Source organism: Entelurus aequoreus, linkage group LG07 (genome assembly GCF_033978785.1).
Source record: "Entelurus aequoreus isolate RoL-2023_Sb linkage group LG07, RoL_Eaeq_v1.1, whole genome shotgun sequence".
NCBI classification, from domain to species: Eukaryota; Metazoa; Chordata; class Actinopteri; order Syngnathiformes; family Syngnathidae; genus Entelurus; species Entelurus aequoreus.
The window spans coordinates 44,121,180-44,148,423 of record NC_084737.1 but is presented as its reverse complement, the minus strand read 5'-3'; the positions used below and the strand labels follow the sequence as shown (position 1 = coordinate 44,148,423).

At 41.7% G+C, this 27,244-nt stretch overlaps 1 protein-coding gene across 1 annotated transcript; it reads right to left on the bottom strand.

The window, feature by feature from the left end:
• Nucleotides 1–4,591: 4,591 nt before the first annotated feature.
• prpf6 (PRP6 pre-mRNA processing factor 6 homolog (S. cerevisiae)) lies at nucleotides 4,592–26,326 on the bottom strand. Its single transcript, XM_062053744.1, has 21 exons — nucleotides 26,079–26,326; nucleotides 25,592–25,754; nucleotides 24,869–24,987; nucleotides 24,692–24,770; nucleotides 24,422–24,598; nucleotides 24,069–24,197; nucleotides 23,838–23,932; nucleotides 23,601–23,757; nucleotides 13,868–14,030; nucleotides 12,700–12,818; nucleotides 12,377–12,595; nucleotides 11,953–12,075; nucleotides 11,739–11,860; nucleotides 11,509–11,647; nucleotides 11,129–11,248; nucleotides 10,275–10,451; nucleotides 10,044–10,177; nucleotides 7,316–7,407; nucleotides 7,121–7,235; nucleotides 5,620–5,746; nucleotides 4,592–5,339 (listed from the first exon to the last, which is right to left on the bottom strand). The coding sequence occupies exons 1-21, from the start codon at nucleotides 26,264–26,266 to the stop codon at nucleotides 5,187–5,189; spliced, it is 2,910 nt and encodes a 969-aa protein (XP_061909728.1). The 5' UTR covers nucleotides 26,267–26,326; the 3' UTR covers nucleotides 4,592–5,186.
• Nucleotides 26,327–27,244: the final 918 nt, after the last annotated feature.

Below are 27,244 nucleotides of genomic sequence, written 5' to 3'. Positions count from 1 at the left end.
CCTGTCTCCCTTCAGCCAATGAGGGGAGAGACAGAGCTGTGTATTACCCGGGGATGCCAGCCCTGGGCATCTCTACCCACGGCCCCCCCACCCGCAGCCAGCACCCCCGGTCATGGGGGGAGGGGTGTGGAGAGAGGAGTACGGCGACTTGGAGAAACAGCAACAGGAGCAGCTGAAACAGCTGCTGATGGAATTCCAGGGCAGCTTTGCAATGAATGAGAGTGAAGTGGGACGAACCCACTTGGCAGAGCATGTCATAGACACTGGCTTGGCACGGCCCATCAAGTGCCACGCGCGCCACATCCCCCTCGCTCAAAAGCAGGTATGCGACAAGGCCGTGGATGACCTGCTGCGGCCCGACTTTATTGAGCCGTCTGAGAGCCCCTGGGCGGCACCGGTGGTCATGGTCGTGAAGAAGAAGGCTGGGGCTTGGCGATTCTGTGTGGATTACAGACGGCTGAACGAAGTGACCACAAAGGACTCTTACCCCCTCCCCCGTATTGATGAGTCCCTGGACCTAGTTTCCGGCTCCTCAATGTTCACCACTCTGGACCTTAAAAGCGGATATTATCAAGTACCCCTTTCTCCTGAATCTCGCCCTAAATCCGCCTTCTGTACTGGCCGGGGCTTGTGGCAATTCAAAGTCCTCAGTTTTGGGCTCTGTAATGCCCCCGCCACTTTTGCCCGGCTTATGGACAAAGTGCTGGCTGGTATTCCCCGTCAAGAGTGCCTGGTGTACCTGGACGACATCCTGGTACATGGGCGTTTTTTCGAAGCAGCCCTGGGGTCCCTGAGGTGAGTCCTGGAGAGGATTCGAGCAGCGGGCCTTAAACTGCACCCCGAGAAATGCAGTTTCATGCGGCGAGAAGTAACCTTCTTGGGACATGAGCTGGGGGCAGATGGCATCGGCGCCATGGGCGAGAAGGTGCGGGCTGTGAGAGACTGGCCCGCTCCTCGGGACCAAGGACAGCTGAAGAGCTTCATCGGGCTTGCCTCTTACTGTCGGAGGCACGTGCGGGGTTTTGCTACAATCGCCGCGCCCCTATATCGATTGCTGGAAAAAGGCAAAGACATTTTGTGGTCCGAAAGGTGCCAGGAGGCATTCTGGGGGCTGAAACGCGCCCTGTGTGAGGCCCCGGTACTCGCCCCATCTGACCTCTCCCTGCCCTTCTTACTGGAACTGATGCCAGCGGAGTGGGGGTGGGAGGCATACTTGCACAGCCTTGGCAGGAAGGAGAGAGGGTGGTGGCATACTTCAGCCAAAAACTCACAAAGTCGGAACGGCATTACTGTGTCACCCGCCGAGAACTCCTGGCAGTGGTGCTTTCTATCAGACACTTTAAATACTACCTGTGTGGCCTCTCCTTTGTGATTAGGACTGACCACTCTGCCCTCCAGTGGCTAATGACTTTCCGAGAGCCGGAGGGGCAGGTCGCCAGGTGGTTGGAAGAGCTACAAGGTTACGACTGAAATAGAACATCGGCCAGGTACTCGCCACTCCAACGCGGACGCGTTCTCTCGCCGGCCATGTGCAGCTGTCATTACTGCGAGCGCAGGGAAGCTCGAGAACAAGAGCGGCGGGCAAAGGGCGCCGAGTGTGCGGCCGTCAGTCAGGCTGATAACGTTGTCTGCAGGGAACTACAGACTGTGACGAATGCTGATTGGAGGCACGCGCAAGAGGAGGACACAGACCTTCATCCTGTCTTGCAGTGGGTAGAGGCTCGGCAGCGCCCGCCTTTGGAGGCAGTAGCACCATTCTCCAAGGCTACCAAGGGCCTGTGGGCCATGTTTGACTCACTGCGGGTGTCCCAAGGCGTGCTGCAGCGGGCATTTAAGGCCACAGCCACGGGGGAAGAACAGGGGAAGGTGGTGGTGCCAAAAGGACTGCAAGGGGCGGTGCTTAAGGCAGTGCATGGAAAAGGTGGGTCTGGACATTTCGGGGTCGCCAAAACTCTTAAACGGCTGCGACAGGGGTTCTATTGGGGTCGACAGAAGAGAGATGTGGAAGACTTCTGCCGCCGCTGTGACCCCTGCGTTGCCCGCAAAGGCCCCACTGGGCGCTCACAGGCACCGCTCCAACAGTTCCCAGTGGGGTGCCCCATGGACGGGGTGGGAATTGACATCACAGGGCCGTACCCACGGTCTGACAAGGGGAACCGCTATGTCCTTTCCGCCATAGACTATTTCACTAACTGGCCAGAGGCATACGCCATTCCCAACCAGGAGGCAGAAACCATTGCTGATGCCCTGGTGGAGGGCATGATAAGTCGGTTTGGCGTCATGGCGTCTCTGCACAGTGACCGAGGCACAAACTTTGAGTCCCGGGTGTTCGTGGCCTTGTGCGAGCGCCTGGGCATCCACAAAACCCGCACTACCCCATTGCACCCTCAGAGTGATGGGTTAGTGGAGCGGTTCCACCGCAACCTGGGGAACCAGCTTGCCATTGTCACCTCCCGCCACCAGCGTGACTGGGACAAACACCTACCACTGGTGCTGATGGCGTGTCGTTCTGCTGTCCAGGTATCTACAGGGTGCACACCGGCGCTCCTCATGCTAGGGAGAGAGATGCGCACACCTGCAGAGCTGTCCTTTGGCCGCCCACCAGGGCAGGGCCAGAGTACGCCAGGAAATTACAGGACCGGCTGGACTCAGCCCACAGTTTCGCTCGGGAGCAGCTGCAGGAAGCTGGCGTCAAACAAAAGCGCTCCTATGACGTGACGACCCGAGGGAGGGACTTCGCGCCAGGCGAGTTGGTCTGGGTTTACAGCCCGATTCGGAAGAAGGACCGCAGTCCCAAGCTGGACAGCAAATGGACAGGACCCTGTAGGATACTCCAGAAGCTGGGAGAGGTTGTGTATCGTGTACAGCTGTCCCCCCGGGGAAGGAAGGTGGCCTTCCACAGAGACAGACTCGCCCCCTATCGGGGGGTCCCCCTTCCCCTGCCTCGGATATACAGGTGACCTCTCCCTTGCACGCCCAGCCTGCAAGACTTTGTGGTGTCTTTAGACTGAAGGACAATAAGGGGGGGTTTGTGAACCTGCTTTTGTGTGATGTAAGGGTTACGTTGTTTATACTGTTTTGTTTGCACTAATGGGTTGCTCTGTTTTACATCCTGCTACCAAATGTTACCAAATGTTGCCTTACGGGTCAGTCCTCAAGGGCGAGGACTTTTTTTGTGGGGGGGACGGGGGGGGGACGGGGGGGGTGATGTAGCGGCTGGCTACGGGGTGTTAGCCAATGGCTTTGGCTGGGGGGCGGGACTTCCGGGGAAGTTAGGGAAGTGAAATGGTTGATAGGAAGTGTTGGTTCGAGTTTTGCCGGGAAAGGGAATAGACGCATATTGGAGCTGTTGTGTGACTTAAATACATCTTGTCCAATAAATACAAGATAAATGAAGAAGTCTATGAGCCTAAATTCCTGGGATTATTACAATATATAATATATTTTTATTGCGGTCCGTGCGGTCAAAGTAGACGTTTTAGCAGGATAATGCCAACAATCTGTCCCGACTCCCAGATAAAATATTGCTGCGTAAAATAACAAATACATTTGGCTAATCGACATCAGTAAAATGTGTCATAATTACTTATTAAACCATCTTGCAAGAAGTATAAACAAGAGAAAACTACAGCGTAGGACTCGTCGATTGCCATTTGAAGTTCCTTGGAGTAGGATTCGGATTCGGCTGCGTATCTGGCAACCTCAGTCATGGCGAGTGGGAGGGGCTTACAGAATTTTGACCGTGATTGCAGTACCATTTATGGCCACATTACTACATATGGCTCCTTTAAAGGTTGCAAACAACCCGTTTAGGTAAGTGATTTTATGGAACGTTTTCATTGGATTGACTTTGTTTTTCATAGGAAGAATTTTTTTATTTTTTTTTATAACATTTGGTATTTTGAAAAGGATTATTTACAAAAACCAAGGTAGTGTCGAATGTAAATATTGCTCTGGGGCCACGTTTGAACTATGATTCTTATTTCGTATATCAGTTCCATATCTTTATATGTTAAAAATGTACTTTGAACATTAGAGAACCCACAAAGAGGTCGACTCATAAAACAACACTATTCTGTGGTGGTAAATTGTCCCGCCAATACCATTTTGAAAGTGCGCACCAACAAATAGTTGACAAGAATTTTGAATGGAATAAAGTTCGGTTCTATAAATTATGAAACAAACATACTCCACTTGTGTGGTGCGTAATTAGTAAAAACACACTCACCATTGATCATGATCTACTGTTGATCCTCAGGTGAGCAAAGCGGTTAGGATCCTGCAGCTTTTGTTCTACACAAACATCGTTTCCCATTCCGAAAGTTGCTGCAGCTCTAATTCCCTTCCCCGTCATGGATGTATGCCTCTTGGCTTCACCGAAGCTTGGTCGTGTCAAGTCAACCACTATCTCTGCAATCAATCATCACAGGTCTTGTCCTTTCACTTTGTTCTTAAAGTTGGCCAGGGGCGGTGAGATGGAAAATATATCACTGACTTATGTCTTAAAAGTTAAAGGTATATTTCTATTATGGTTTGTAGGCTTTGGTTCTTGTATTCCAACATATTCTGTATGACATACAAAAGCCAAGCAGGGGAGCACAATAACTTTATTGGAGGCTTGCAAAAGTTTTGGGAACAACATTTCAAGCACACTACCAAAACAAGACTACACTACTGTGATGAAACACAAATAACAAAATAAAATGTAATTTCCAAGTTCAACTAAAACAATTGTAAAATAGGGTGAACATATACATTTCTCTCTCCCTCTAGTTTAAGTATATCGCCATTTGATTTGTACTGTAAAAGTGTGTTGGTGTGAGGATGCTTCACTGCTGCAGGAGATAACATTTTACAACAATAACAAAGACTCATGTTTTATTCATCAACATCAAAAAGTAACTGTCGGCATGAATAAAGATTTATTTTTGCTTTCACTGTAATGGTTGCAAAAAGTAATCATTGTCTTAAAAATTGTAACACACCTGACCATTGTGATATTTATTTCACACGAAATAAAAATCATAACTCCCCACATTTATATCAAACATAATTCTGCTCAAGTTCAGGTCTGCTTCAAATATATGAATACTCGCAGAGAAGATTAACTGCTTGAGGCCATAATGATGTCCTTCCATATAGGTCATTTTGAAAAATTCTCTGGTTTTTAGCCCAGCTCCTCTAGCTCAGAACGTGTTTTTAATCTTGCTCGCGACTTGTGCAAGAATTTCTGTTGTCTTCTTCTGCCAGTTTAGGACGTGTTTGGACTCAGCGCACCACAGCTCGCCGTGACGGGGCTCAGCATTCTCACAGCGCTTACGTACTTCTTCCTGCTGTTCCTTAATGGCACAGACAATAGATACAGTAGTAAGTACGAAGTCATGGCACACCAACACACAACTCAATCATGGCATTATTGCCCTCTAGGTATTGATTTATCAGACGATCTATCAAGCATGGAATATAGATAAGAAACAGTCGTTTGTACGGTGTTATGCACACTAGTAGCATCCAAGGACAAGTCAAATAAACCTACAGGCCCTACTGGCTTCAATACCACTTCCAGATTTCCGCAGGTAAAGCCAGTCTTTGCTACACAATCTCAGGCAAAATACGTACTTCTGTTCCATGTTGCAGTTCAAACTTGTAGAAGAGAGCCCAAGCATCTCCCAAGTCAGGCTCTATCTTTACTGTGCGGAGGAACCACTCTCTGGCTTTGGTGATCTTGCGCTCACTCCAGAATAACCTATGTGTATATATTTTCATTAGAAGACATCAAGTTAAGACAATGATGAAGCAGAACACATATGCACTAGAGCATGGGTGTCAAACTCTGGTCCGCGGGCCAAATTTGGCCAGCCGTGTAAATTCACTTGGCCATTGAGGCGATATCAAATTAACACTAGTTGGCCCGCCGATTACATACAGCGGCGGTGCCGCGGTACACCGCATTCCCCGCTAATTGTCATACTTGTCAACCCTCCCAGGAGACTCCCATATTTCAGTGCACCTCCCGAATATCGTCACATCCTCTTTTCGTCCAGTTCAACAAGTGCTGGCCCTGTCATATAATTTGTGCGGCTGTGGCACGCACCCACAAGTGAATGCAACGCATACTTCATCAACAGCGATCCAGTTTACACTGAGGGTGCCCGTATAGAAAACTTTAATACTGTTAGAAATATATGCCACAATGTGAATCCACACCAAACAAGAATGACAAACACATTTTGGGAGAACATCCGCAAAGAGTTAGTGCTGCAAAGGGTTCTGGGTATTTGTTCTGTTGTGTTTATGTTGTGTTAAGGTGCGGATGTTCTCCCAAAATGTGTTTGTCATTCTTGTTTGGTGTGGATTCACAGTGTGGCGTATATTTTTAACAATGTTAAAGTTGCTTATACGGGCACCCTCAGTGTAAACTGTATCGCTGTTGATGAAGTATGCGCTGCATTCACGTGTGTGCGTACAGGAGCCGCTCATATCTTGTGACTGGGCGGGCACGTTGTTAAAAGGGATGAAAAGCGGACGTGACGTTAGCTCGTAGAGGACGTTAAAAGCAGTGCCTGTAAGGCACGCCCCCAAGACTGTGGAATACGAGATATAATGACTGAGGAACACCTTTGTTCGATATTGAAGGTTGCCTCAGCTCAAAGCCTGAGCCCCGACATTAATGAACTAGCATCCAAGAAAAGATGAAAGGTACCTGGCTTGGGCACATCAGATTAGATCAGTGTGTTGCAAACTGAGCAGTTTAAAGTCCTGAATGGTTGGTTTATTCATTATTTTATTTCCAAATGTATTAGTCTGTGGAAAAAGTTAATGTTGATATTTACCTCAGAAGGCTGCAAATAAAAAAGAGGCATTCAATATTTATTTAAATTGTATTTGATATGCCATTGATATTTTTTAATTATTATTATTATTATTTCAAACTCGATTTCGCATGTCACTATAAAGTTATATAAGCCTTGCTTGTTCAATATTTAATGCAAAACTTGTTTGGGTCCCTATCAAAAAGGTTAATTTGTTCAACCTTGGCCCGCGGCTTTGTTCAGTTTTAAATTTTGGCCCACTCTGTATTTGAGTTTGACACCCCTGCACTAGAGGAATGCAGTCATACTTGGCCACAGCGAGCAACACATGTGGGTCGTGTTCACACTTCTTCAAAGCATCCACACTCTTGGTCTTTCTCTGTGGTCTGGCCTCCAAAAACACTGCCTCTGCCCAAAGGATACCTTATGGAAAGCAGTATTTGAAACATAATTCAATTGGAAATTAAAATGTAAGGTCATTATTCTGCTTTTGTCACATTTACCTGAATTAGGACATTCCTGCAGAGCTTTTGCCATCAGCGTGTTTGAAATGTTTTTCAGTCCGGCTCGGAATTCCAATCTGACAGATTCCAACCTAGTTACCAGGAGACATATGAGTGACATGTACATGTACAGTGTTCCAGTTATTTTCTTAACAACCAATGCTAATTTTGACAGATGTCATTTAAAATAAATGGTTTTAGTCTAAAAATTTTCACAAAGAGTAAACTAAAATATTCTAGTCAACTAAAATATAAATAAGGCATCTTTTGAAGTTTCCTTAAAACCTATTTCATTTTAAATTATTGCAAAACTTCTCAATAAAAAAAAAATCATAAAAAGAAAACTTGGCCTAAATGAAGCTTTTTCAAACATAAAAATTGCAAAATGAATTAAGAATATCAATACTACAGTGGTATTGGCCACTAGAGGCGACCAAACCAATCAGAGCATACCACTCAGTATCATGGACACTGATTGGCTCAGCCTCAGACAGCATATTATATTTGATTAAAAAGAGTATAAAGGGTGTTATTTCATGTCTAGAGGGCTCTTATAATGTTGAAAAACATATTTAAGGGGTTGTAAACAGTTTTTATGCTCTAGTTACGAAAATAATTGATATATAATTATTTAATCAAACTTTGCACTTCTTTTAAGGTATATTTTACTATTATATTTTATTCATGCTTCTGTGTTACAATGTAAATGTGACACTGCGTGCACTTTTTTTCAAATTGTTTCTTATGTCTGTACATCACTTTGGGCAACTGGGGTTGTTTTTAAATCCATCTATCCATCTTCAACCGCTTATCCGGAATCGGGTCGCAGGGACAACAGCTCCAGCAGAGACCAGCAGAGATTGTTTTTAAATGTGCTATATAAATAAATAAACTGAACTGAACTAAACAAAATCATCATCATCAGGTGCCATCTGCTCTCAGCAGATCGACAATCAGAAGGCTCCACTTCTCGCGATCTTGAGCCTCTCGGATGCGTTCATAATATTTCTGTTGGGTCCAGTCTTTGATATTGTCAGTCCATGTTGTTGTTGGTGTACCTCTCCCACGTTTACCATTTAACATTCCCTCTAGTAACAGTTTCTAAAGGTTGTTTCCTCTGGCAATATGACCAAAGTATGCTAACTTTCCTGTCTTAATAATGACAAGTCACAGTTTTATGATATTTATTTTATTTAGAACCTCTGCATTTATTTTGTGTTCTTTGAAATTCTTAACACTCTTCTATAAATCCACATTTAAAATGCCTACAACCTGTTAATTGTTGCTTTTGTCCATGTTTCTGCACCATTAAATAGTGTTGACCATTCGTATAATTTCATTAGGCGTTGTCTCATACTGATGTTAATGTTTCTTGATGTTAAGATTTTAGACATGTTTTCAAATACTGATCTTGCAATTCTGATTCTTCTGTTCAGTGTCACATTTACCATCTTTGGTTGTCATGCATCCCTGATATATTACGCTGTCAACTTGTATTGATTTCTGTTCTTCTCGGGGCATTCAATCTAGTCTAGACTTAGATCTGACCAATCTAACTCTATGAGCACAATCTGATGAAGCCTACTCGAATGAGCGGCGAAACTTCTAATACAAACCAAACAGTCCAGTTGCGATTGATTGAATGCCCTGAGATGACACTGACCTGGATGAATGAGAACATTCATAGACATGATTTCTCTTCTATATTAATGTTCATATCTGGTACTGGAACGTCCCTGCTCACTACCATTCCTTTTGTTTTCATGATGTTTATTTCCATTCCATATGGTTTTCCCTCCTCATTTACTGCTGTTACTATATCTTGAAGGTCTGAGATATTTTCTTGGATCAAAATTGTATCATCAGCATAATTTAGATTATTGATGTTGGTTCCCCTTATATTCACTCCTTTCGACTTGTCTGACTATTCTTTCGGTGTATAAATTAGGTGATAGAACACAGTCTGGTCGTACTCCATTTTTAATCTGGAATTCTGTTACTGTTGCCCAAAAACGAATCATTTATTCCTTATCCCATTTCGGACATTTCCTGAAAGTTTAGTGAAAATCTGCCCATAACTTTTTGAGCTATTTTGCAAACTAAAAGAGACAAACAGACAGACCAATGGCAACGATTACATAACCTCCTGGCTGTAATAAATCGACTCAGCATATAACGCGTAATCAATTATGCAATTTTCTCTTTCTTAGCAACAAAAACAGCGGTTAAAATGCAATAATATATCAAAATAACGTCATTTCAAGTTAGTTGTGCTTTTAGTGGAGTTAATCGGTCACACGGTTTACACAGTGACTTGTTCCCCATAGCGTGAAATGTGAACCTATGTCAACGCTTCTGTTTCTCCCAGGCACATACATACTATATATTAGAGTGTAATTTTGTGGCAGAAGAGCCAACAGACCTACATCACAAAGACATTAGTTCAGATTGGATCTCCTTAGAATTCACCCCCACCCCTTCTCTCACATGCAGCTAAAACAGCCATGATCGCATCTGTATATTCCTAACTTGTTGCTGCCGTCTACAAGATGAAATTGGATTTAATTTCTGTCAACATTTTAGTCTCGTTGTTATTCGTTGACAGAGCTGTCAGTTATATTACGTCATAGTTTTTGTCAACGTGCATTTGTTTTTATTAGTTATTGTCTCGGTCGTTGTCAGGGAAAAATGTTACTTATCAACAAAACAATGGGTTTTTTCTCCTCACCACAGCTCTGGACTCTGGGGGTTTTTTAGTCGGGCCTTTTCCAGGATGGCTCTGGCTCTAGTCAATTGTCCTACTCGCTCTTCAAGATGCGATGTCAGCAGCCATAGGGACACTGAGTGTGGACACTTTTTTAACTACAGCAGAATAACAGAAAGCAGCACCATTTTAGAGAACGAAATTTTAACATCTTTAACAAATACAATACAAGTACAGTACGTATATATAACTCACCCCTTGGTTGTAAGCCTCTCTGGCTTTATCCATGTTGTCACATTGCTCCTCTATCTGGCCTCTCATCATCCAAAGTTTGGGAAAGTCTTCATAGTGTTTCAGGGCCTCTGTGCACAAGTCCTGAGCAGCTTCAATGTTCCCTAACACCCACTCCAGCTTCACTGACTTCATGAACACCTTTAAGGATAACAACACACATTTCAATCTGAAAACATTTACAATACATCACATAAACTTTTAGAATTCCACAGCGCTTACAATGTATACTGTTGAAAGACATATTTGTTATACTCTACTTAACAACTTACAAGCTTTCAAATACTTTTTGGACACTAAGTGGATAGCACAGCAGTGCCTCTTTAATGCGACATGACTTCTCAGCCTGTTGGACCAATCAGCATGCCATCATTAATGAAAACTCGCTTGATTTAGTTACTCATCTGTAAGCATACAATTAAAAGGGAGTGTCAGATCACCTTACAATAAAAGTGATTGTTAAATTACACTGCTGTCAGCATTTGTCAACTTGAGAAGTTTTGACTCAGGCAAGTCTTAACTTGAGAAAGATAGTTTTCATGCTTGATCATCTAAAATCCAAAGTGAGGAAACCACCCAGCTCACACTAAGACTATTTGTGGAGATGATACAGTATATCAGGGCTGGTTTATGCCAACAATATGTTAGCAAATATAATATTTATACTTGTACACTTGGTCACGGTAGAAAATATTACCTGCTAAATGTCCTATTTGAACTTTCAAATATACAAAATAAGAGTTTGTGTGTGCAGAGGACTAAACAGGGTTTGCACTTAAACTGTGTTTGTAAGAGGAAAGTGGGAAGGGAACACTTACTCTGGCTGTGGGGGCGCTGCTCCGGGCCTTGGCCAGCAGACGCCGGGCTCTCTCATACTCGTTATTCTCAGACTCCAACTTGACAGCAGCCAGCCAGATCTCTTCACTGTTTGGGTTAGCCTGTGGATGGGTGTAAATTCAATTATGCAACAATCAGGCAAGTTAGACGAACATGAATTTACAGCATCCAGTTACCTATCATTACAAGGTTGTAAACTTCAATCTTTATGTAAATGTATTTATTGTGTCGTTTGATGTCATATTCTAAATGGATGATTTGTAGATACAACCTGAGAAAAAGTTGCCAACTTGCACAACCATTAGACATGCTTCATAGTTTTGGGTGAACAGGGAAGTACTAAGTCAGAGAAGTGTATTGCCTGGAAAGCGAGAGCGAGGATACTCCTAGCAGCAGGGACATCCTCAGCCAACCACTTGGATTTGGCTCCCATAAGCCAGAGTACTTCTGCTTTGGGACAGTGAGCTACAGCTTTCTGGAGCAAGGTCTCCAAAGACTCCCTGACAGGCACAGGCAGAAAAACATGTTAATTGCAACTGATACAAAACAGATGATCAAATACTAATGGTCATATTTACACCTGTTTATTACCTGGTGCCATGGTTCTTTTCAAAATAGGCAGCTCGAAGCCACACACTTTTCTTACTGGGAAACACCTGGAGAGCATGGGCATAGATAGCCCTGGCACACTCTAGTGCTCCATGGGCCACGCACTGAAACACAACACACAAGCTTTCACCATCTAAATAATACAACCCATGCAGATGTCAAGGTCTGAGAATGTCTTATATTCGTATATACGCACACTATCTGAATCCTCCATCCAAGTGTGTTTGCGGTCCTCCTCTTCAATGCCAATCCCAATGACTGCTCTGATTATGGCCTGGCAGGTGGCCACACTGCCAGCTTTGTCACACTCTTCTCCATCCTGAAAGAAAAGAAGACGAGCAACTAGTTTAATTAATTTCAGCAACATTGGAGAAGTGATCACATTTTTCTGGCTTCTCTGCTGTCTTGTGTACAACCGTGATGCTAGCTAGCATGAGCTAAAATAGGACACAAATCAGAACTGTTATGAGTCACGGGCGGCATTAATTTTGATTGCCCCTTCTCTACAAACATGCTGTCCAATGCAGTATCACTAATTCACATTTAGCAAGACTGCCTCAGACACTCCAATGTCATTATTCGGAGACTAACCCAAGATGCCCATCTGCACCCAGACACACCTGTATCCACTGCTCTCTGTTGATCTCCACACCATTAGCATGCAGCGAGGTAATGGCTCTCTCAATGATCTTGTCCACCATCTGTGTGTTGCCGTTAGCTTCCTCTAATTTGGCAGCAGTGATCCAGATGTGGCGATCGGTGGGTATGTTCTCTCGAGCTTTGTTCAGGACACGTCGGGCATTCTCATACGTCTCCAGCCGTGCCAAAGCCAGCCAAAGCTACATGATAGACAATAACAGTGGGGAGGAATTACACACTGTTCATTTTCGCTCTGATATTTCACAATAGCTGACACAAATGATAGCACGTGTTCTCAAGCTACCTCTACACTTGTAGGACAACACTCCACTGCTCTGCTCAGCATAATTCTGGCATCCTCTGGCTCCTCTAGCTCAACAGCAGTCTTCCACAGACGAACTGACTTGGACACATTCTCAAGGGCTGCGTGAACATCAAGAACAATCGCAGAAATGTTAAGACGTATTACTATGTATGTATGTATGTACTGAATTATATTATGCAATGTCTATTAAGCAGCTGGCTTCTTTAAATTCTTGCTCAAATTCACAAGTATAAGACGTGCTGGTGTGGAAAAGGAAGTGAAGGCCACAGATGAATAAGTACATTAAATAAACTGGAGTATAATCAGTTAGAGATGCTACCTCAGTAGAAGCATTTAAGTCCCATCTTAAAACTCATTTGTATACTCTAGCCTTTAAATAGACCCCCCTTTTTTAGACCAGTTGATCTGCCGTTTTCTTTTCTCCTTTGCCCCCTCGCCGGGTTATTCCGGTTCCGGTGACCATGGATGAGGTCCTGGCTGTAGAGAGTTGGGACCCGGGGTGGACCGCTCGCCTGTGCATCGGTTGGGGACGTCTCTGCGCTACTGACCTGTCTCCGCTCGGGATGGTCTCCTGCTGGCCTCACTATGGACTGGACTCTCACTGTTATGTTGGATCCACTAGGGACTGTACTTAGAGGGGGGGTTACCCACATATGCGATCCTCCCCAAGGTTTCTCATAGTCATTCACATCGACGTCCCTTGTGTGGGCTCTGTGCCGAGGATGTCGTTGTGGCTTGTGCAGCCCTTTGAGACTTTTGTGATTTAGGGCTATACAAATAAACATTGATTGATTGATTGATAATCAAACAAAGCAGAGCAGAAGACTCTGAACATGTACAGGCGGAAAAAGCAAACGGAAGACGAACATCCATCTGTGTCCGTTGGATATGCTGCTTGGAAATAAATATTAACCTTAGTGCTAAGCCTTGAAAAGAAACCATAACCATATCTTCCAAAATAAACCTAATTTTTTTTCTTGTGTGAGCAAGGATGTACTCATGATTTTATAAAACATATAACAAGGATCATCAAATTTGGTAATCCCCACAACAGCAGCAATTTACACTAAGATTTAAATAACTGCTTTTTTACAATTTGTTGAAGGATGCAAACAAGAACAAATCAAGCTAATAACTTCAGCCTTACCTTTCCTGAGGACTCTTTTCTTTGCTCTGACATCCGTTTCCAGTTCCGCAGCTCTGATGTAGATCCGGACTGACTGCGGCAGGTGCCGGACAGCTTGAGCTACTACTGCTTTTGCTGTGTCACCAGGTTGAAGCCTAGCTGCCTCAAGCCACACATCCTCACTCTGATGGACAGAGAGAACAATAACAAATTTCCTTAGCTCAAGCTGAGATATCAAAACCCTTGAATCAGAGTATTTGCACATTTTCAACATCATATTTAATGACTTTTAAGGCCCTTTTAAGACGTCTAAATGAATAATTTAAGACTATATTTTGGGGGGAAAAATACAAATATGACATCCTAAAACTGTTTTATGTAATATGTTTAAAGGCCTACTGAAATGAATTTTTTTTATTTAAACGGGGATAGCAGATCTATTCTATGTGTCATACTTGATCATTTCGCGATATTGCCATATTTTTGCTGAAAGGATTTAGTATAGAACAACGACGATAAAGATCGCAACTTTTGGTATCTGATAAAAAAAGGTTTGCCCCTACCGGAAGTAGCGTGACGTAGTCAATTGAACATATACGCAAAGTTCCCTATTGTTTACAATGATGGCCGCATGAAGTGAGAGAGATTCGGACCGAGAAAGCGACGATTTCCCCATTCATTTGAGCGAGGATGAAGAAAGATTTGTGGATGAGTAAAGTGCAAGTGAAGGACTAGTGGGGAGTGGAAGCGATTCAGATAGGGAAGATGCTGTGAGAGCCGGGGGTGACCTGATATTCAGCTGGAAATGACTACAACAGTAAATAAACACAAGACATATATATACTCTATTAGCCACAACACAACCAGGCTTATATTTAATATGCCACAAATTAATCCCGCATAAAAACACCTAGGTGTTTGTTATGCTAGCTCCTAGCTACTAGCTACTAGCTCGAGCTAGTTATAGCTCGAGCGGGTAATATGGACGGGATCCCGTCCATATAACCCGCCAATACAATTCAAACACCTGCACAACACACACACTCACTCAGCCCAAAGAACCGTTCACCTAACCCAAGGTTCATAAAGCTTATATATTTAATCAAAGTTACGTACATGACACGCACGTACTGGCAAGCAATCAAATGTTTGGAAGCGTGCGGGTGGGACCTGATATTCAGCTGGGAATGACTACAACAGTAAATAAAAACAAGACATATATATACTCTATTAGCCACAACACAACCAGGCTTATATTTAATATGCCACAAATTAATCCTAATGCTAGCTCCTAGCTACTAGCTCGAGCTAGTTATAGCAAGCGATCAAATGTTTGGAAGCGCAGCTGTGTACTCACGGTATCGCAACTGTGTATCCAAATCAAAGTCCTACTGGTAAGAGTCTCTGTTGTCCGAGTTCTTCGATCTTGACTGCATCTTTCGGGAATGTAAACAAAGAAGCGCCGGCTGTGTACATGTTGCTGCTGACTTCCCTCGCAAAATAGACGCTTCGCACCGACAACTTTCTTCTTTGCTTGCTCAGCTTCTTTCTCCATAATGCAATGAACAAATTGCAACAGATTCACCAACACAGATGTCCAGAATACTGTGGAATAATGACATGAAAACAGAGCTATTTCGTATTGGCTTCAATGGTGTCCGAATACTTCCGTTTTAATGATTGACGTCACGCGCATACGTCATCCTCAGAGGCGTTTCGAACCGGAAGTTTAGCAGGAAATTTAAAATTGCACTTTATAAGTTAACCTGGCCGTATTGGCATGTGTTGCAATGTTAAGATTTCATCATTGATATATAAACTATCAGACTGGGTGGTCGGTAGTAGTGGCTTTCAGTAGGCCTTTAAGGCACTGATTGGTCAAAGCAAATAAAGTATTGAGTAACCAACCACAGATGTATTTGCAGGCAGAGGTAACTATGATTGATGTATGACATGTTTGGAAGCTGCTTTTTTTAGCTCATTAATTTGTCTCACTGTGTTTTGTGACTATAAAACCCATGTCAGTTAGCTTTGTAGCAAAGAAAGGTGCACAGACATGTGCTATGTTTAATCTAGTTTAATTAACATTTTTATGTACATTGTATATTATTTTTTATATTGTTGTACATGTTGTTTAATCAGGAAGTTATCCAGCTTCTGCATAGTTTTTATTGGGTCGCAAATGCCTTATATACCTTATGTCAGTGGTCCCCAACCACCGATTGGTACTGGGCCGCACAAGAAATAAATTTAAAAAATAAAAATAATTGTATTTTTTTTATTAAATCAACATAAAAAACACAATATATACATTATATATCAATATAGATCAATACAGTCTGCAGGGATACAGTCCGTAAGCACACATGATTGTATTTCTTTATGGAAAAAATAAAAATAAAAAATAAAAAATCACCCCCCCCCCGGTCCGTGGGACAAATTTTCAAGCGTTGACCGGTCCGCAGCTACAAAAACGTTGGGGACCACTGCCTTATGTGACTCATCGTCAAAGCATGAAGATAAGGCAAACCTATGCTCCCAGTGATTGTTTCCATTATAGAAAGGATTAACTTCCGGTTGACTTTAAAAAAAAAGTACCTAAAAAAATGTGCCGGTCTTTTGAACGGCTCTTTCAAAGGAACAGCAAGGTTTGAGTGTGTTTGGGGGTGTACCGAGTCGACTGGGCAGGCACACTAACCAGATAGGGGTGGAGAAAGCCATATGCGCCATATCACGTCCTCTATCTGGACGGTGTAAGTGACTTGTGCAGTCTGCGCAATGACAGTCGCTCTAACACATTTAGGCTACGTTCACACTGCAGGGTTGGATGTCCAATGCAGATTTTTTGTCAAATCTGATCTTTTTATGTGGCCGTTCACATTACAAAAAAATATCAATTTCTAATTTGAATGCAACCTGACCTGTATGCGAACAGAACGTGATGACGTTGCATGCACTGCAGTGTCTACAGAAGTAACCATGACTTCAGCTGTAGCTGGTCTCAGTACTGGCACATTTGTAGCAATTTGAAGGATGTTGTGCAATCATAGTCCACATTTTCTGAACCAAATTATTGCGCATAGAAAATTAAAGGCCTAATGAAATGAATTTTTTTTATTTAAACGGGGATAGCAGATCCATTCTATGTGTCATACTTGATCATTTCGCGATATTGCCATATTTTTGCTGAAAGGATTTAGTAGAGAACATCGATGATAAAGTTTTGGTCGCTGATAAAAAAGCCTTGCCTGTACCGGAAGTAGCGTGACGTCACAGGTTGAAGGGCTCCTCACATTTCCCCATTGTTTACAATGCAGCAAGAGCGATTTGGACCGAGAAAGCGACGATTACTCCATTAATTTGAGCGAGGATGAAAGATTTGTGGATGAGGAACATGAAAGTGAAGGACTAAAGTGCAGTGCAGGACGTATCTTTTTTCGCTCTGACCGTAACTTAGGTACAAAGGTTCATTGGATTCCACACTTTCTCCTTTTTCTATTGTGGATCACGGATTTGTATTTTAAACCACCTCGGATACTATATCCTCTTGAAAATGAGAGTCGAGAACGCGAAATGGACATTCACAGTGACTTTTATCTCCACGACAATACATCGGCGAAGCTCTTTAGCTACGGAGTTAACGTGATAGCATCGGGCTTAAATGCAGATAGAAACAAAAGAAATAAACCCCTGACTGGAAGGATAGACAAAAAATCAACAATACTATTAAACCATGGACATGTAACTACACGGTTAATGCTTTCCAGCCTGGCGAAGCTTAACAATGCTGTTGCCAACGACGCCATTGAAGCTAACTTAGCTACGGGACCTCACGGAGCTAACGTGATAGCATCGGGCTTAAATGCAGATAGAAACAAAAGAAATAAACCCCTGACTGGAAGGATAGACAGAAAATCAACAATACTATTAAACCATGGACATGTAACTACACGGTTAATGCTTTCCAGCCTGGCGAAGCTTAACAATGCTGTTGCTAACGACGCCATTGAAGTTAACTTAGCTACCGGACCTCGTCAGAGCTATGATAAAAACATTAGCGCTCCACCTAAGCCAGCCAGCCCTCATCTGCTCATCAACACCCGTGCTCACCTGCGTTCCAGCGATCGACGGAGCGACGAAGGACTTCACCCGATCATAGATGCGGTCGGCGGCTAGCATCGGATAGCGCGTTTGCTATCCATCTCAAAGTCCTCCTGGTTGTGTTGCTGTAGTCCGCCGCTAATACACCGATCCCACCTACAGCTTTCTTCTTTGCAGTCTTCATTGTTCATTAAACAAATTGCAAAAGATTCACCAACACAGATGTCCAGAATACTGTGGAATTTTGCGATGAAATCAGAGCTTTTTGTATTGGATCCAATGGGGTCCGAATACTTCCGTTTCAACCATTGACGTCACGCGCATACGTCATCATACATAGACGTTTTCAACCGGAAGTTTCGCTGGAAATTTAAAATTGCACTTTATAAGTTAACCCGGCCGTATTGGCATGTGTTGCAATGTTAAGATTTCATCATTATATATAAACTATCAGACTGCGTGGTCGGTAGTAGTGGGTTTCAGTAGGCCTTTAAGAAGGAAGAGGACAAGTATTTTGGCTCTGGCAGTTTTACAGGATATTTTGCTTCGATGTCTATAGGTCATCAAGAAATTATGCAGTCTTTGATGTAGAGTCCCTTGTCCTTGGGATGCTTTTGAGAGCTTGTTTGAGGGTCTGCACTAATCTTTCGGCTAGACCATTTGTGGCTGGTTGAAAAGGGGCTGATGTGATATGTTGCACTCTATTAGTATGCAGGAAAAAACAATCTCCTGAGGCACAAACTGGGGGCCATTATCTCACACCAGTTGGACAGGAGATCCCAACTGAGCAAACACCTATCCAAACTTTCTTAATGGTCTTCTCTGCAATGGTCAATCTCATTTTTGCTACCTCAGGCCATTAGCTTTGTGCATCGATGGCTACCAAGAGCATCATGTTTTCCAGGGCCTGCAAAATCAATGTGGGGACACTGCCACGGCTCTGGTGGAAATTATTACAGTTAAAAAACAACCCCTCAAGCTCAAAAGATTTGCATGCAACTTTGGGGAAAAAAAACAAGCCCAAAGTACATAATAACAGACTTGGCAACACTATGCATCTTTTTCTCAATCTAAAACAGTCACAACTCTACCAGTAGCCTTCTAGTTCTTGAAGAATTGCGGCCCCTAAAGGTCATGTTGTGAATCCCCTAGCATTACTGTTTTGTACCGATTTTTGCATCAGGCATTTGACTGGGCAGGTAATTGATCCCCAGGGAGCCAAGGGGTACTTTGAAAGTCATATTGAGCCGTTCCCAGTCAGCAGTTATTTACATTTTGCGTGGTAACGCACCGGCTAATAAAATTGCTATTGAAAAATAACACATGAAAACAGACTTCACTCGGTCCCATATCAAATTTATTACCAACAATTAGAAAATTTCAAATCTATATTTCTAACTATCTGAGACTTTTTAAGGACATAAAAAACAAAAGGTGGATTTAAGACATTTTTATGACCGTGGGGACCCTGTTGAATGAAATAGATGGCCAATGCCACGGAAATCATCTGCCATGGTTCAATACTGTTACAACTTCCTACTTCAACAAAATAAACTCAATGAACAGGGTCTCTGCAGGTTTCAACAAGTCAAATTTAAAACTTTTTTTAAGACCATACTGAAAATAATTTAAGACCATTTCACATCTATACAGACAAAAAAGTACAATGACATCAAGGAAAATCAAAGGAGTCAGAAGGAATTGTAAGTATATGAATTCCTTCCATGCTCTTTCACATTGGAAAACAAAATGGTTAAACTAACTTGGGGGTCAGCAACCCGCGGCTCTAGAGCTGTGACTGATTTAGTAAGTAAGATGACATAAAGCTCAACAGAAACGAAAGACGGTGATGTCGAAAGGAAACTTTTTTGTTGCAAACAGTTTATCCGACATTAAAACATGTCAAGACACTTTCTCAAAATAATCACACACTTTTCTGGGTTCAAAATAAAAGCGCTACACTATGCATACGGCTTAACTACATTTCGGGTTTCTCTTTCCATGCACACACATCTGCCTCCGTGCTTCACTTTTAGACACACAACACTTGTTCATTCTCCGCTGACTCAGTGTGTTCACAGACCATGGGGAAAAAATGGCCACACTAACATACACGACAACACCAGCCGGTAGTTACAGTATGAATGGCTATATATAGTTTATTATTTGCGAACTATTGACTAATGATGCACCGAAAATTTGGCCAGAAAAAGACGTACCGTATTTTTCGGACTATAAGTCGCAGTTTTTTTCATAGTTTGGCCGGGGGTGCGACTTATACTCAGGAGCGACTTATGTGTGAAATTATTAACACATTACCATAAAATAATATTATTTAGCTCATTCACGTAAGAGACTAGACGTATAAGATTTCATCGGATTTAGCGATTAGGAGTGCCAGATTGTTTGGTAAACGTATAGCATGTTCTATATGTTATAGTTCTTTGAATGACTCTTACCATAATATGTTACGTTAACATACCAGGCACGTTCTCAGTTGGATATTTATGCGTCATATAACGTACACTTATTCAGCCTGTTGTTCACTATTCTTTATTTATTTTAAATTGCCTTTCAAATGTCTATTCTTGGTGTTGGGTTTTATCAAATACATTTCCCCAAAAAATGCGACTTATACTCCAGTGCGACTTATATATATATTTTTTCTTCTTTATTATGTATTTTCGGCCAGTGCGACTTATACTCCGGAGCGACTTATACTCCGAAAAATACGGTACTTTAATCACCGGAACAGTGCTCCCAAACCGATGTTGTGATGACGTAAGCCATACGCACGGGGTTGTCTGGAGCGGAGGCGTATTTTGATAAATTCAAGATATACCCGCAGACAGCGATCTTCACAATTTAAGATGACACTGGCGGCTTTTAATGAGAGAAAGGCTCCCACCAATGTGAGTGTGCTTTTCGTCACGGACATGGCTGGCTGAAATATTGTGTAAATTATTTTATAACATGTTTTGGTCGAGTCCTCAATTATAGAATGATTAGCAGGTTCAATATTACATTTTAATGCACAGAATATCAGAAGCATTTATTCCGGTAGAAATATCAAAGATTACAGCTGGGATGGCACCCTCCCCCTGTAAATTAACTGTTTAGGTACACTTATTAATGATAAAAAATTATACCTATCTGTGATTAATCACGATTATATTTGAGTTAACTATGAACAAACATTTAATTGCGATAAATATTTCTATCGTTTGACAGCCCTAATTTGTATGTCTCATGACATGTAATATTGGCTGCATTTCGGATAGTTGTTTGTGTGCCGTTATAGACCACTGCAAACTTTACAGAGCTTGCAAAGATTATAATAAATCGTTAGAAGACAGCCTGACGTATCCTTTAACTTGAACACACACATCTATATCTTTGGCCATTCTAAGCAGGTAATTTCCAGGAGTTATCTCACCCTCTCAGAAACCTCTGTTTTACCCATGTTTTCCAAGGTTGTAAAAATGTGTAAAATAAAAACTACATTTCAACATTTCTGTCAGCAAAGATTTGCGTCAGCCTGCAACAGATTGTCATTTTGATAGTAGGCTAATATAGCTAATATAGACACTTGCATCATGTGTTGCCTTCATTATAACACTTATACAAACATGCCTTTTAATTTTTTGCTGCTACAGACAGATTTTTTGTATTTTTGGTCCAGTATGGCTTTTTCAACATTTTGGGTTGCCAACCCCTGAACTAGGTAATTAAATACACCAGAAGACTCTCTATTGTAGACTAATTAAAAAAAACATTAGCAAACATAACAGCCATTTTTCAGATTTGCCATAGAACTGTTTTCTTGCAAAATGTGCAGTGTGCTTCATATCAAGTGTTTTTAAGTCACAACAACCAGAACATCAGCATTGGTAGAGGAAAGCACACCAATATATTGTCTGTGAAAGAGACTGTTAGCATGTTTGCTAAAGCTAAACGGTTAACTTTTGCAGTGTTCTTGCGGCTGTCAGAATTGGGCAAACAGATAAAAACTAGGGATGTCCGATGATGGCTTTTTGCCGATATCCGATATTGTCCAACTCTTAATTACGGATATCAACCGATACCGATATATACAGTCGTGGAATTAACACATTATTATGCCTAATTTGGACAACCACGTATGGTGAAGATAAGGTCCTTTTTTTAAAAATTAATAAAATAAAATAAGATAAATAAATTAAAAACATTTTCTTGAATAAAAAAAAAATTAAAACAATATAAAAACAGTTACATAGAAACTAGTAATTAATGAAAATGAGTAAAATTAACTGTTAAAGGTTAGTACTATTAGTGGACCAGCAGCACGCACAATCATGTGTGCTTACGTACTGTATCCCTTGCAGACTGTATTGATCTATATTGATATATAATGTAGGAACCAGAATATTAATAACAGAAAGAAACAACCCTTTTGTGTGAATGAGTGTAAATGGGGGAGGGAGGTTTTTTGGGTTGATGTACTAATTGTAAGTGTATCTTGTGTTTTTTATGTTGATTTCATAAAAAAACCACAAAAAAAACGATACCGATAATAAAAAAAACGATACCGATAATTTCCGAGATTACATTTTAAAGCATTTATCGGCCGATAATATCGGCAGGCCGATATTATCGGACATCTCTAATAAAAACATCTACAGTACTACTACTATATCTGCACAAAGTTGAAAAAAGAGAGAGTGCAGACAGAGTGATTGTCTAAAAAGAAAGAAGGCAATTATTGCTTTCAAGTCTTAAACAGAATTTGAATGTGAATAATGTGAATATTTGAATTTGCTCAGCTCGTTTTGTATCTGGTATGTATGAATACATGTGTACCTGTTTTTATGACTTTTTTGAAAACATATTGCTAATAAACGAGGACTAGTTTTTATTCACGCATGTCAAGATGACATTCGCAAATCTCCCTTGTTTTTCTCACCCCACCATAAACTGAGTGTAAACACTTGACTAAACAGACAACCTTTATAGTTTTTAATGTCAGTTGATGTATAAAGTTGGAGAAAAGATTAGGCATGAGACCCCGCCCTGAAAATATTTGAATAAATTTACTGCTGTGAGTACACTACTACCACAGATGAATTAGCGTGTAATGACTGTATGTAATAGTATGATTTCAATAGTACACATCTCGTATTGATCTTCTTTGACAATTGGCGCTACTTTACCCACATAACACTCTTTTGGGCGGTTTAAGTTGATCCTTGTATTTTTGTGCAAGTGTTTGTGGCGTTTCAGCAGCTTTTGACACAGACTTATCCCGGATTTTTGACTTTTACATTATCATTCCATTCACGTTCACCGCAATGTTTACAAATGCTTCCCTCCTCGATGGCTCCACATTCGAGTCCTAACCACTTTATAAGTTTCCATCCACCGGTTTCAAGCATGCATTAACTTGATGGTTCTGGAGCCAATCATCTTTGGACTTGCCCTTACCCATCTTATGCAAGTAATGTGGCTTTGCTGTGGGCTTTTGTTAAGTTTTTAGGATAATTTTAGACATTTAAAGGCCTTAAATTTAAAAATGGTTGGATTTAAGACTTTTTAAGACCAGGCAGATACCCTGAATAAACCACCTGTTTTTCAGCCAAAAGAAGATAGAAAGTGTTTTTGTTATATGTTTTTTTACCTTTGGACACATCTCTGTGCCTTTCATGATGAGGTTTCTGGCTACTTGCAATTTTCCAGTCACTTCTTCCAGCCTTGCAGATGCAATCCAGGCAGGTGGGTGGTGAGGGTTTGTTTCCCTCACAGATTTCAGCAGCAGACGGGCCTTTTTGATGTCACTGTACAACACAAAGAAAGCCGAATTTCAGGAACTTGTCTTATGAAACATGCAAAATACAGCAACGCCAGGCATTACTACCTGATATCTCCTCCATGTGTGGGGATCATAGAGTTGAGGTCTGTAAGGTAGCCCTTAGGATCTACCACTGTTTGACCGCTGACAGAGTCAGACACCTGATGGTAGAAAAAGAGGTGGACACTTGAGAAATGGACATTTCAATAACTTTGAAAAAAATGCTGACCTCAGCTACTTACGAACACCGAATAAGGTTGTAACATCGCAATTGCCAGAAGATGTTGCAATAATTACCTGACTGAGTCTCATATCCATGAGTGTGTTTCTGGCCTGACCAATTTTCCTCATGTCCAGGTCTCCAGTCCCTGGCGTCATTAGGCCCGGCGTCATGTTTCCTGGGTACGGTGTATTAAGTCCACCAAGCTGGAGAGGATACCATAACAGTTGAGAGGCACTTTCCTAAATGACAATACTAAACAATACACTGAAAATGAACACACATTAATTATCCTACTCAAGATACTTTGTCATTAAACATAGTTTTTGTCCTTTCAACACAATTTTTATTCAGTGACATTCCAAGACGTGCTGATGGTGGTGAGAACAGCCTGTGAACAGTTAGATCATGTATTTGCACCTATACTGACCCCCTTCAAAGGGTCCACAGAAGTGTGGTTGTCTCCAGTTTGAAGGTGTTTGGAGAAAAAGCTGTCTGGGACAGGAGTAAGTTTTTCGTGGCGTGGGTTCCTCTGGCGCTTATTCCTGGCATCTCCCACCTCAGGAATGCTAAGCCACTCCTCTTCTGAGACCTCTGCCAGTTTTCTCTGCATGGAGAAGAGCAAACAATTTAATTTGGGCAATGAAGTGTACTGGTTTGAAATAGCTAAAAGACAATATGACAAAAGCAGTATATGTACCTTTAGATCTGAAAACTGTTGCTGAATTTTTGGTCGCTCCATACGGTATTTCTCAATTTCTTCTTTTTCTCTCAGCTCCCTTAAAACACACAGGTTGGATATCATCTTACACTGCCAGCTTTGGATCATGACAGCTAAACAATAGTTAAATTTCTCGTAGATGGGTTTTCATCCGACCTTCTATCTTTACGTCGTTCATCCATCCTTTTATCCAGAGATGCATATATAGCATCTGCTTCTTCGTCATCTTTCTCATAAGGTCCACTGGAGAATAAGCTCCCCGCATATCCATTGAACTAGAAGATAATGAGTGAAATTTGATCCCACAATGATTTTAAGGTTCAAGGTTTCTGTAATGGTACCTGGAGGTAAAATATTTGTGCAGACATTTGTAATTCAGCGTCAGGACATAATGAAGCAAGCAAACACAAATCATATAAAACATAAAAACATTTAAAAATCCACAAACAATCACCAGTATACAGGCACACTGTAGAACAATAAAATATAATACCTAATAGACCAATAAAAACATTGTGGTTAAAGTGCTATGACATAATAAATAAATGTGATGGCAGCAGGTACAAAATTATTCTTATATCGTTTAGTCCTACAAAGAGGAACAATGAACAGCCGACCAGAGCGAAGGTGCTGGAATTCACTGCGTAAAGGATGATGGGTGCAGTGGTGAATAATAGAGCTTGCCTTGCGCTGCAGCTGTGTGGCATGGATGTCAGATAGGTTGAGTTGTGGCTCACCTATAAGCTTACTAGCCCACTTTACAATTTGATTTAGTGCAGACTTGTTTCTCAAGGACAAACTACCAAACCATGACACCAGTGAGAGAGACAGAATGGTGATTTCAAAAATAGTCATATTTGACAGATTTAGAATGCTTACCTCATCATAATTGGTGTCATTCAGATCTTCCTCGTCCTCCTCCTGGTTCTTTTTCATTTGGTCCCCAACCGTTCTTTTCCCTGGTGGCGCATGTCGGTCATCCACAGGGTCATTCGCATCTCGAGCAGGACCAATATCGGATCGGGTTGTGAAACCAGTAGCACTGAAGTATAACAATGATTGCACATTTTTACGAAATCAACCTACAGTATGTATCCATTTATTCCGTTTAAACACATGTAAATATAATATTTACAAAATAAAATATTATTTCGATCGTACTCAAGAGCTTCACTAGTTGCTGATGGAGAAACGTGTATTCGAAAAAAAAATACATATTAATATATATAAAATGAGGATGAAACAGTTAAAAGATACATATCACAATATGTAAAATTGCCATTTATTCCACTGAAAGGCGGTGTCAGTGGTAAACATACAAACACAAGGTTTATCGTTAGTGAGCTAGCTAAAAAGATTAGCTTACCCCCTGCCTAACCCCGGGACATAGCCCAGCGGAGCGGGCATGCCGAGGAACGGTTTCTTTTTTTTCCCCATAAGTGGAGACGCTAAAGGGATTACTGGCGGTCCACCGCCTATCCCTGCTGGCGCAGCGCCTCCAGTATTGGTTTTGGAGGCAATTTTAGACGTTTGTTTAGCCACATTGGCAGACATCGTTACTCCACATTCAACTACGGATCGACCGGATAAACAACACGAGCACTTCCGGTTATTAGATTTGTAACAGAGCCCCCCATTGGGCAGGCGGGTAACTGCTTTACTTTTACAATTTCTTACACAAGGGTACTCGTCAATGACGGTCAGTCAGTTGGTGAATTTATAAAGAATAAACTTTTAATATTATAAGATTTCGTTTACTACGATAATGATTTAGCAATTACTAATTCACCCTTAGGTGTGCCTTAAACGGCTGTAATAAAACATATGACCACACAGGGGCGCTACTTGGTCAATAATAAATTACTTCACTAATACATTTTTGAGCAAGTTTTTCCCCCTAATGTGAGCCTAACTTTGTCTGGAACTGTTTTTAATTATTCAAAATGTTTGCTGTAATATGATTGCACATTTCAAATACATATGCAGCATTCAGCAGTGAAGTAGACCATACAAGTTTCATTATTTTGTTGTATGTGCAATATGTATTTTCATTTAAATAATTTTAAAATAAATAAGTGATATCGACATATTTCCTTTGGCTGCATGGTGCTGCAACTGCTGTTTAGTAATTAATAAATCATCTTCTCTAACTGTGTCAGTGACATCTGACATCAGAAATGCTCTTCGGGAAGTATGGACAGAAATCCCCCCAAAAATATTTTACAAAGTCTTCCCAGGAGTGATTAGCTATAATAGTGCTAAAGGGGACAACCATTTATTTCTCTGTATCTTAACCAATCGGTTAAGATGTCCGGCAAACCTGCATCCTTGGGGCTTTGTAGACACACTATAGTGCAAGCTGTGCCAAAAGAAGAGCACCTTGGAGCCCATCCTGGGGATCTGCCTGAAAGATGTAGGGAAGGGTTTTATTGATTATTAAGAACAGCAAGAACGCAAGCAGGGGCTTCAACAGGGGGGTTACATTTGTGCTGTGACCCGGATGCGAATGAGGTTTAGGGTGTAATGGAGTGT